General features: G+C 40.8%; 2 protein-coding genes across 3 annotated transcripts; one reads left to right on the top strand and one right to left on the bottom strand.

Moving 5' to 3' along the window:
• Positions 1 to 655: 655 nt before the first annotated feature.
• LOC117305281 (mandelamide hydrolase-like) lies at positions 656 to 2,199 on the bottom strand. Its single transcript, XM_033790122.1, has one exon. The coding sequence runs from the start codon at positions 2,154 to 2,156 to the stop codon at positions 792 to 794; it is 1,365 nt and encodes a 454-aa protein (XP_033646013.1). The 5' UTR covers positions 2,157 to 2,199; the 3' UTR covers positions 656 to 791.
• A 2,416-nt stretch (positions 2,200 to 4,615) lies between these two features.
• LOC117305125 (elongator complex protein 4-like) lies at positions 4,616 to 10,935 on the top strand. Of its 2 annotated transcripts, none has more exons than XM_033789895.1 (10): positions 4,616 to 4,778; positions 5,817 to 5,852; positions 6,195 to 6,316; positions 6,498 to 6,632; positions 7,183 to 7,295; positions 7,623 to 7,707; positions 8,160 to 8,351; positions 8,713 to 8,821; positions 9,527 to 9,633; positions 10,257 to 10,935. In XM_033789895.1, exons 1-10 carry the CDS (start codon positions 4,631 to 4,633, stop codon positions 10,377 to 10,379), a joined length of 1,170 nt encoding a protein of 389 aa, XP_033645786.1. In that variant the 5' UTR covers positions 4,616 to 4,630; the 3' UTR covers positions 10,380 to 10,935. The 2 variants fall into 2 exon arrangements, with proteins under 2 accessions (XP_033645786.1, XP_033645785.1); XM_033789894.1 differs by having other exon boundaries at positions 7,620 to 7,707.
• Positions 10,936 to 12,142: the final 1,207 nt, after the last annotated feature.

Here is a 12,142-nt window from a genome sequence, read left to right as displayed (position 1 = left end):
AACTACAACATTTGATAAGCATAGTGTAACAGTTTTTTTTTTTTTTTTTTTTTTTGGGGGGGGGGTTTACCCATATACACCGATGTGTGTAGCACTGTATACTCAGTGCTTCCCCGAGTCCTGTGAAAAAAATCACAGGCATTTTACTCGGGTGGGATTCGAACCCACGACCCTTGCAATTCTAGAGCAATGTCATACCAACTAGACCACTGAGATTGCCCGGTAGCTAGAGGCAGTTCGAATCCTAAGTTTTAGCAGCGGGTACTGCAAACGATTTAATAGATGTTAAATTTGCATCGGGATAAAGAATATTAATTTTTGGTTTGGCACTGTATACTCAGTACTTCCCCGAGTCCTGTGAAAAAAAAAAAAAAAAAAAAAAAAAAAAAAATAGTATAGTATGTCCTTTCTCTATGGTTAAATTAAGTGGTCCCAGCGTGCGGTCCTAGTGATTTGGTAAAGGGCATACCAGGTCCCAATTTCATGGCTCTGCTTGCCGTAAGCACAGAATCGGCACTTGCTTGCGGTAAGCGTATTTCACGGGTCAGCGGCGAATTTTGGCTTCTGCGCGTGCGTACTCCGCGTTACTATGCATTCTACGCTTACAAGGCTAGCGCAGAAATTCGGCGCTTGCACGTAAGCGGGGTATCGTGATCGCAATTAAGCGCAGAATTCGGCGGTAAGCAGGGCCATGACATTGGGCCCAGGAGACATGCCTGATGTAATAGGCTCAAATAGCCCGGGAAGTTCAACTCCTTTTGTGGTCCTTTGTCTTTATAAGGTTAAACAGTCTACAGCTTAAGAGCTTTTTCGATCGCCCTTGCAACTGCGATGAGACGCCTATCATTCCCAGTGAGGCCTTCAATCTGCATTCCAAAGGGCACCCCACTCCCTCTGACACGCCCACCCGGAATCACAAGAGATGGGTTGTTGCAAATACTACCCGAGTCGTTGTTCAGAACAATTTGCTTTCTCAGATTTGAATTGTTGTCTCTGAAGGTGTCGAGTGTGGGTGGCGGGATCTTGTTGGCCGGCATGATGATACAGTCGAGTTGGTTTGTATCGAAGTACGCCCTCATGTGCCCTCTGAGCTTGTTCCTGGCTACCATCGCTGCCTGGATGGTGACGTCACTGGGGCAGGTCCTCACCATGTCTTGAAAGTAGGCTTTGACTTGCGGAGAGGCGATTTTTTCAATGACTTCTGCAACAGTCACTTCGTGGTTATGATGCTTGAGGTACTCATCTAGTCTCGGTAGCACCTCGTGCTCCAGAGTTGGGTAGTGAAACTTGTCAAACATTTCACCCAACCCCGGGATTTCTCCCCTGTCGACCACCACAAACCCTTCCTGCTTCAGATCCTTTAGGAATCTCTCGGCATGGCCTTCGACCTCGGGGTCTAGATTTTCCCAGTAGTAAGGTCTCGCCACTCCGATTCTGATCTTAGCAGGTGGCAGTTCCTCGTGAGGGGCTTCCCCGGTCATCACGTGATCCAATATTGCGATGTCATCGGCGCTCCTCGCAAGAGGACCGACCGAGTCTTTTAGATCGGTTAGCTTGACGCCGTAGTCAGCCGGCCAACGCCCTATGGTTGGACGCAGACCGAACACGCCGCTGTATGATGCTGGGATACGAACCGATCCACCGGTGTCGGTGCCAAGGGCAGCTGGGACGATATTAGCGGCGACTGCCCCTGCACTTCCACCGCTACTCCCCCCGCACGTGTAGTCGAAGTTGTGAAAGTTGTGGCAGGATCCCGTGTACGTATTGATAGTCGATATTCCAAACGCTAGTTCGTGCATGTTGGTCCTGCCAGCGTGGATTGCTCCTGCATCAAAAAGCCGCTTAGCAACCTCAGCTGTGTGCTTGGGTTTGAGACCAGCTAGACCCGGAGTACAAGCTCCAGTCGCCTCTCCTTCTACGTCGATGTTATCCTTTAAGGCGATTAGGATTCCTTCAAGAGGTCGATTGGTCTTGCTCTGATACCTGGCATCTGCCTCCTTGGCTTTCTGCAACATCCGCTCTGTATCCATGGAGACGAAGTAGTTGAAGATAACCAGGTCCTCAGCCCGCTGGATCATCCGCTTAGTATACGCTTCACACGTCAGGGTTCCTTTCTTGAAGCGGTCCAGAAGATCGCCGATTGTAAGACGATACATCCTGTTGTTGTTGTTGTTGTTGTTGTTGTTGTTGTTGTTGTTGTTGTTGTTGTTGTTGTTGTTGTTGTTGTTGTTGTTGTTGTTGTTGTTGTGTTGTTGTTCTGTGGTTGTTGTTGTTGTTGTTGTTGTTGTTGTGTTGTTGTTGTTGTTGTTGTTGTTGTTGTTGTTGTTGTTGTTGTTGTTGTTGTTGTTGTTGTTGTTGTTGTTGTTGTTGTTGTTGTTGTTGTTGTTGTTGTTGTTGTATGATTTTTACTGTGAGCATTCTCCGCGAGACGGTTCTTCCGTATGCACCATGCTTTCCTGAATTTGACTGGAAATATCCATTATTGCCACCAACACAATATAAGGCTCAGTGATTCTCTCCCTGACCTTTTCACGTCTGCGAACCCAGAACCTTGCATTTGAATGATTTATGTTCACTCCTGATATGACTGCGTGTGTGTGTGTTTAGGCCAATAAAATAAAAAAAACATGTTTATAGAGTCCCGCTTCCTCTTTAGAGGCTGCCTTCTTTTAATACGTTTTTTTATGATTTCAAACGAAACATTAAAATTGAAAAATAGCACTGTCGTTTGTCTTTATTTAAACAAATAAGGAAAAAAAGTCCCTCCTCCGAATTCATTTTTCCAAAAAGGCAGGACGCGGAACAAGTTTTGGTATTCATTTTGCCTAATATTTCACGTCTGGTACTAAAAATGTCTTCTTTACAAAAAAATTCAGACTCAGATGTTAGCGTGACAAAACACCACTGAATAATATTGTGAAGAAGAATGCTTCATTGTACATATTGTATACCCTTACCCCCAGGAAGCATCGGAGCATGCAGTGCACGGCGTTCTCTCTGTGTTCACAAGTTTGCCAGTGATGCGAAACAGACACTTTTGTACAGGCTTTTAAAATAGTAATAGTGGAAAAGTCTAGGCCAAAATATCAGTCTAAAAGCATTAATATAGGTTGGTGCTGGATAGTGTCATGCGCTTTCATGTCTTCAGACCAAGTATAGGAAAAAAAAAAAAAAAAAAAAATGGAAAATAAAAGGACTCCATAAATTATGGAAATTATAAAAACCGGGTGCTTCACGAGGAATGTTGTGTACAAAGTCTGTAGGAAAATCATAACTACAGGCACAAAGAAAAGAACAAAAGATGCATTTTGAGAATGTGTGTAGGCCCACTCAACTCCTGTAACACGCTGTGATCCAATGCGTGAGTTTTTTTTTATTGTATTTTTTTATTAGGCATTAATGTATAAAGTTTTGGTAAGGTTGGTTCTAGCTTTTAACCTTGCTAAACTTGTAGATATTTCCTCAGTATAAAGTATATAGCCTGCACTGTATTTGCATAAACTTTCGCTGATGTGACTGTTCCTTAAACAAACCAAAAAAAGTTCAAAAACAAACATCCTACATATTTACCCATCTATAGGAATCTAAAGGCAGTGGACACTATTGGTAATTGTCAAAGACTAGCCTTCACAGTTGGTGTATCTCAACATATGCATAAAATAACAAACCTGTGAAAATGTGAGCTCAATCGGTCATCGAACTTGCGAGTAAATAATGAAAGAAAAAAACACCATTGTCACACTTAGTTATGTGCGTTTAGATGGTTGATTTCGAGACCTCAAGTTCTAAATCTGAAGTCTCGAAATCAAATTCGTGGAAACTTACTTCTTTCTCGAAAACTATTGCACTTCAGAGGGAGCCGTTTCTCACAATGTTTTATACCATCAGAAAGGTTTTAGGCTGATAATTATTTTGAGTAATTACCAATAGTGTCCACTGCCTTTAAACTTTTATTTTGAGTGTCGAAACAGCTCTGATACATCACAACAACAAAAAGCATGACACGTGACGCCCGTTCCACCAATCAAGTATACCGGTGTCGCATGCAATATTATTGCATATGCAATAATGTCCGCCGGCCGGCATTTGCATATGCAATTGTGACCACCCCGTGCAAAACCGTCCTTGCAGTAAATTAAACGCCTTTGACTCGACGGAACACTTTCGCCATTTTTTTTTACAAACTGAATGACATGAAAAGTTCAGCCGTGGGGTCCATATTCACTGCATCATAAAATACGAGTGCAAATAAACGTAGTAGGTTCAGTGCATTTACACGTGCACATACACTACATGTACAGTCATGTGCATGTACCGCCTACGGTTTTTGCATAGCCCCGGACACGATTGCATATGCAAAAGTGTCCGGAGCGGACAGTATTGCATGGCGGACACAATTGCATCTGACACTGGACCCCGTTTTATTCATTTCCTCTTAGTTAAACTCGATCCTAGTCACACAAGTGTTTCGCAATTCTAAACTCAGTACTCGCAAAGCGTCCCGTTCGCCCCCCTCCACTTTTACATGGAACGACTGAAACGAGTTTATGAATGGAGTAGTACACCGAGTTCCCTTTATTAGAAGACAATCGATACGGTGAGATGGTCACCAGACTATGTCAAAATAAAAATGGCTGCCCCCAGTGGCAGTGCAACGAACACGAGCTTCCAGAAGAAAAGCAGGGGAAAAGTTGCCCAATTACCAGGAGCTCGTCCGTCTTTACAAAATGGACAGCTTCTCATTTCAACTGGGGTCCCATCCCTGGATTTTGTAGTTGGTGAGTGCTTTAGTTCTATGTTTCTACATCAAATCGTGCCACCACTTTTTTCTAATTTTTGTTATAACTATTCTATTTTGCCCTTTTTGGGGGGGGTCTAACATTTTTTAACAAGAGTTTTGTATGCATTATCCTTGGTTTTTGTTGAGCGGTTCCAAAAATTCCTTTTAATAAGCCCCCAAATGGTTATCCATTCTAATTGTCACCTATTATTTAGATCTCTTGCCATTGCTCCATCCATGAACTAGTGTCGTGAAAATAAGATATAATTATATTATAAGAGAGTAGGCACTTAAAATTAAAATTAAATAAATTGGGGATGGGCTTAAAAAAGGCAGTGGACACTACTGGTAATTACTCAAAATAATTATTAGCATAAAACCTTTCTTGGTGACAAATAATGGGGAGAGGTTGATGGTATAAAACATTGTGCGAAACGGCTCCCTCTGAAGTGCCATAGTTTTCGAGAAAGAAGTAAGTTTCCACGAATTTGATTTCAAGACCTCAGATTTGGAACTTGAGGTCTCGAAATCAACCATCTAAACGCACACAACTTCATGTGACAAGGGTGTTTTTTTCTTTCATTATTATCTCGCAAGTTCGATGACCAATTGAGCTTTAATTTTCACAGGATTGCTATTTTATGCATATGTTGAGATACACCAACTGTGAAGGCTAGTCTTTAACAATTACCAATAGTGTCCACTGCTTTTAAAACACAAAACAAATGTCAGTATTTAAGTATTATTTTAATATTAATTTTATTATTGTTTATCATTCAATTGTATTTCATTTTTGTTGCAATACTCATTGTATTTGTAGTTCTAGTTGTACAATAAAACAAATGGATAACTTTCTGTATGGCCCCACCACTTTTTCACTCATTTTTACAAAAAGGGATATCTCATTGAGGTAAATTAGATACTATATCATTTCATATCGATTTAAAAAGTGGTGGCGCCATACGGAAACTTTTCCAAATAAATTGACACACACAGTGTACAATTACTAAATAATATCGTACTGTTTTTGTTTCAGGTGGAGGTTTGGCTGTGGGTTCAGTTCTTCTAATTGGTAAGCACATAACAAAGGAGGGATAATGCATATGCATAAAATAATAAACCTGTGAAAATTTGAGCTCAATTGGTCAACAAAGTTGGGAGAGAATATTGGACGAAAAAAATCCCTTGTTGCCAAAATTCTGAGGTCTCAAAATCAAGTTCAAATATTTTTGTGGAAAATTACTTCTTATCTCGAAAACTACGTTACTTCAGAGGTGGCTGTTTCTCGCAATGATTTATACTATCAACAGCTCTCCATTACTCATTCCCAAGTAAGGTTTTATGCTTATAAATATTTATAAACATCTGTATAATCTGACCCACCCGTAATCCCGTTGTTTTCTCTCCCTCTCAGAGGCAGATACTTATGGTCACTACGCCCAGCTGTTGCTTCGATACTTTCTGGCGGAAGGAGTGATGAATGGTCATGCGATGTTCTTAGGCAGTGCCGACGAACGACCACAAACAATACTAAAGGTAATTTACTTGACCCCTAGGCAGAACAAAAGACAAAAGATGGAGCAAAATCACGACAGAATGGCAACACTTTTCTGGCAAAAATGAGTTCTACCATAGTTGGTCAGCTCACTGTAGAAATGGTACCAATAGTAGGAGGGCTAAGTTGTGAAACTTAACATTTCGTATTTATGTCTTATAGAATCTACCGTGTCCTGTCGAAGACGATCCAATCAAAAAGGCAGCTCAGACAATCAAGAACAATGAGGGCGCTACATATAGCTCAGAGGACAGGATGAAAATAGCCTGGCGATATGAACATCTTCCAAAACACCAGGTAAGTTTCAATCAACATACAGTGTACTTGTATGGAGTACAGACTATCATCTTTCAATCCTGTATTTTGTCCATCCTGAACCCAATTTTATATTTAGCTGTTAAAGCAGAAAATACTGCTTGACAAACTTCTTTGCTAAGCAAAAAATGAGTGGGACAAGTGGGACACCAGTCACTACATTGAAACTTAATGTAATTTTGGCTGATAACCCATTTCTATTAAGCAATATTTGTCTGTGCTTAGCAAGTTTTTGTGCTTACAAGCTTTATGAAATTTGGGCCCGGGGCTTAAAAACTAGACTTGCTTATGCACTGAAACAATCTTGGCACAAAACAATTTTGGTTAGCAGAAATAGGTTACCAGCCAAAATACCATTTACAATTTGTGACTGGTATGCTGCTAAATTGCGCTAAGCAGAAAGTGTAGCCCTCACTTTGAAGTGGCAATGTTTAAATGTTTATTTTTTATTTATTTTATTTAACAACAAAGATTTTTACCAAGTTGCTGAGAACACTTTTTTTCTGTTTCTTTGTTGGATTTACTCATAAAGTCAACCCCTTCCACACATCGCTTCGGCCATTTTTATGACCTGAGTAAACCGATGCCAACAGAGAGACTTTCCGACGTCCCATGTCAGTGTTTTCATCTTCAAGAAAAGAATAGGTAAGAAATTTCCTTTAATTCCCTGCTGTTTGTAACCCCAGGCATCAAATGAGGTATTGAATTCAATTCAATATTTTAGTGGAAATTACTTCTTTCTCAAAAACTACGTTACTTCAGAGGGAGCCGTTTCTCACAATGTTTTCTACCATCAACCTCTCCCCATTACTCGTTACCAAGTAAGTTTTTATACTTAAAATTGTTTTGAGTAATTCCCAATAGTGTCCACTGCCTTTAATGGAGGACTCATCAAACCTTGACTGCATTCTGAGTTACGTCAAGCAAAGGAAAACTGCCACTGTTGTGAATTGTATTTTTTTTTTCCAGTAGTCACCGTGGCTCACCTTATCAAAGATTATTCCAACAAATCGAGAAGCAAGTAATGGAGGGAGGATTTAACTTATTGGAAAGACAGGTATGTAATCAGCATTGCTACCATAAGTTCATGCTGCCACCATCATCAATAATACTAAGAATGCGCACATATCCGCCATGCTGGTTGTTCAAGGCGCTGTAAACCGAAACCATTGAAAGCAAGCAGACACAACTACACTAGTCCGTAAAAACCTGTGACATAAGATACGTTTTTAGAAGAGATTTTAATTTTGTGGTACAAAGACAAAAATGAAGACTTGAATTGAGTTGTAGAGATTTCCAGATGTGTTGCTCAGCTGAAGAAAAAGACCTGTCACCCCAGCACGGAACTGGATCGAAGATTCCTTGACGGAATGTAAAGTTGAAGTAGTTTTGTGATATAGTGGGCAGTGTAGTGGGGATAGGCACAATTTTACTTGTGATCATTACTTTTTTAAATTCTTTGGGTTCTGTTTAATTAGTTTTCACTAATTTGTCTTTCCCCCCTACTAGACAAAAGACCGGAATATCCTGCGGATAGCCATTGACTCTCTGGGGTCGCCGTTGTGGGGGGAGGAGCAAGCTGTCAATCAACATGATAGACACCAAGGGGCGGAGCTATGTCAGTTCTTACACGCCCTACGTGCTTTGTTGAGGAATTCTCTGGCTGTGTGTGTCGTCACGATGCCAACACATTTATTCCCTGTAAGTTTTCTCCGATCTGGGGTTGAACAAAAAAAGAATGAACCATTTTTGAGTTTAGATTTGAATTTTTAGGTACAACGACATGCTCGATAACAAGTCACCACTTATTACTGTATTCGTCAGACAATAAAGACAGTTGCTATGTCACATGATTCATGGCAAGCTTTGCGTAGTTACGTAAGAGACGGTGAACACCCATACAAATTCTGCTTGTCTTCTTTTTCTCCTGAAGACGAGCAGAGTATACAGTACTGTTCAAAACATCAAGACCAGACCGACTCTTTTCACACCAGCATGCAAAGCTCTAACATTATCTACAAATCCTGTGTCAAGTTTCTCTCGTTGTTTTTGTTGTCGACAGGATGCAGCAGTCGTCAGGCGGATACAGAGAATGTGTGATACGGCAATCGGACTCGAGTCCTTCGCTGGCGCAGAGAAAGAGAAAAATCCGGTGTTCAAGGAGTATCATGGTGAGTATAGGGAGCATCTCAAAAGTCGGACTGGTTGAAACGTTCTTATTGGATCGAGGTGTGTCCTGGTAGAGTTGTCTAGTTCACAGGACCCAAGCCCTGGTGTTTTCTGCAGCAGAGTGTTGTCCGAATCCAGGCCATGACACTTGTCCCCACTTAACCATAATTGCTTTGTGCAGAGTTGGGAATGAAGTGCACCACGTCATTCACATAGGGGCACAATATCCAATATTTCATTAGAGCCACAATCCCGAAAGTCGAAGGTATAATTCTATATGTGGTTATATGAATGTGGGACAAAATGGTGTGTCTTGACTGAGCGGTCTAGTTCACTCGACCCAAGCTTTGGTGGTGTCAGCAGAAGAGTTGGGTCCGAATCCCGGTCATGACACTTGTGTCCATGAATAAGGCGCTCAACCATAATTGCTTATTAATGTTTTTTAGAAGGTATTGCATTCTACTCTACTATCTAGGCTCCTAGTGGCTGATAGTACCTGCGTCCTTACGGACTGTGAAGGGGGTCACCCTGTTTTATCCCGAGGAGTTCAGTTTTCAGTAATACCAAAGCCCAGTTCATGCGAATGAGAAATGAATTTTGACGTCAGAGCCTCCTTTTCACAGCGAATGAACCGGCCTTAAAGTCTGTGTGTAAGACATTCGCTCAAACCATTCCTCTAAATTTATTTACACATTTTCTTTCCCTAGGTTTATTTCATATTCGCCAGCTGCCAAGATTAAATTCGCTGTGCGGTCACATGCCTGATACCATGGATCTTGCCTTTAAGTTGAAGAGGAAAAAGCTGACTATTGAGGTAGGTTCTGGCAACTAACGGCCATGTCCGAATAAGCCATTAGATTTTAATATTGAGTGCGCTCAATAGCTTCCCTGGGACGACCGCGATATGCCCCCGTATTTAGTCTACTTTGACGACATTCCAGGGGCTCACCCGGGGTCAGCCTCAAGTGCCCTGCGTGTGGAACGGGTCACTTGGGGCTGGCCTGAGGTAAATGGCATCACCACGAGAGGGTTAGTGATCGTTCAATTAGCTCATGGCAAGGGCTCACCTGGATAAGCATTCCGGGGTCAACTCGGGGGAAGCTAATCTAAAGCGTCCATTGTCTGGTGCAATGACATATTTGATCACAAGTTACCCCTTCAATTTGAATTCCTCAGACATTACAGACAGTTGCTAACATCACATTATTAAGGGCAAGCTTTTGCGTAGTTACGTAAGAGACAGTGAACGCCCATACGAACTTCTGAATGAATGTGTATGACACAATGGTACTAGGTTTTCTCATTTGGAGGTTGCTATGCATGAGCTTCCCCCAAACCATTTGACCGCATCACCATAGCAACTGTCTCTACAGTCCAATAATTCAAATGTTAGCGGTACATTGCAAGTCATTGGAATCGTTTTTTTTATCTCAACAGAAGCTGCATTTACCACCGGAGCTACCGGAAACAATGAGCCGAACTCAAGACCCCGTACCGAGTGCAATAGCGCCCTCTATTGGTTGTGGATCAGTAGGCGGAACAAGCAAGCTAGATTTCTGAGATTGCTGTGTCAAAGCAAAAGCAATTCACCTTTGACCTTTATCCAGACATTTTACCTAACCCCATCGCAAACCTAAACCATATCCCTAATGCCAAACCTTAAGCATAAAAGCAAACTTAATCTATGAGCAAGTTGGATCAAGGTACTAAACGTTGACTATTGGCGACCATTGGGCGATTTTGCCTGGTACCCAGGATGTATATCATGCATAGGTAACCATGGAACATTGACTAGTGGTTGAAAATGGTCGCTGATCAAACTTGGTCAATACTAGCCAATAACCCCATGGAAAGAAGACAAGGAAGGAAGTTTCAGTTTAAGATGTTTGAAGATAACCCCTGACAATTATTCTAAGGGAACCCCACTCAGACTGGTAAGGACTGAAAACTCAATTCACTTCGTGCCCCGGCGTGATTCGAACCGTGGTCCCAGAGGTGGAAGGCGAAGAAGAATACCACTAAGCCAACCCTCCAACCCTACATACAATAATAAACAAAGGAAAATGTGGATTAAAGGCAGTGGACACTATTGGTAATTGTCAAAGACTAGCCTTCACAGTTGGTGTATCTCAACATATGCATAAAATAACAAACCTGTGGAAATTTGAGGTCAATCGGTCATCGAAGTTGCGAGATAATAATGAAAGAAAAAAACACCCTTGTCACACAAAGTTGTGTGCGTTTAGATGATTGATTTCGAGACCTCAAGTTCTAAATCTGAGGTCTTGAAATAAAATTCATGGAAAATTACTTCTTTCTCGAAAACTATGGCACTTCAGATGGAGCCGTTTCTCACAATGTTTTATACCATCATCCTCTCCCCATTACTCGTCACCAAGAAAAGTTTTATGCTAATAATTATTTTGAGTAATTACAAATATTGTCCACTGCCTTTAAGTTTTTTATAATTTATTTGTATGCAAATGGTTTGTATAAAAATTTGAAAGTTTTAGCTTGCAACAAATAACTGTTTACATCCCTAACCAGTGACATCATAATCAATGATTCTGTATATTATTGTATGCAAAATATGTTTATGACTAAAAAATAAATGCGGCTATTACAGAACTTAACCAGAGAACGGGTGAATCTTTTTCATTTTTCAAAATGTGTTTAACTTTGACCCAGGAGGTTCACTGAGTTTTTAGCTTTGAAACATTTAATCAATTGCTTTTTTCAAAATTGAAACTGAAATTTTGATTTAAAAAAAATTAATCATAAGAAGTAACTCTTTAACTTTTATGAAAAAATGGACTGTAAACTTGTAAGGGGTATTAAGCCTGGCATCTTTCTATTTGCTGAAATTTGATAAAATCACAATGGGGAACACCTTGCATTTTTCCGTCATTTTTTTTTTGTATGCTTAAAAATACGATAACATTGCGAGGGGTGAGCCTAGTTGCATTTTTGTTAAAAAGGGCTCATGCATCATAGATGAAATCACAAGGGGTAGGCCCAAAGGTTGCAACTTTCTCAAAAATTAATAGGCTCAATGGAATTGGATTGCAAGGTGTAAGCTTAGCGTTTTTGTGGAAAAAGGGCTGTTGTATGCATTGTCTTCTCACTACTGTCTGTTATTCTGCCAAGAAAAGATGTTGTATTGTTGTTTTTATAAAATATAAATAGCTTACATCCCTTACTTAAGTACAAACCCATCGAAGGTGTAATACAATTAATTTAGTCATTCTTCTGTGAAAAATTAGTGAATCACGATTCCACTAAACGCAAAGCGCGCCCTCTATGTCCCTTTAAACCCCATTCAT

This window comes from Asterias rubens, chromosome 22 (assembly GCF_902459465.1).
Source record: "Asterias rubens chromosome 22, eAstRub1.3, whole genome shotgun sequence".
NCBI lineage: Eukaryota > Metazoa > Echinodermata > Asteroidea > Forcipulatida > Asteriidae > Asterias > Asterias rubens.
This window is presented reverse-complemented; position numbering and strand designations above follow the sequence as displayed.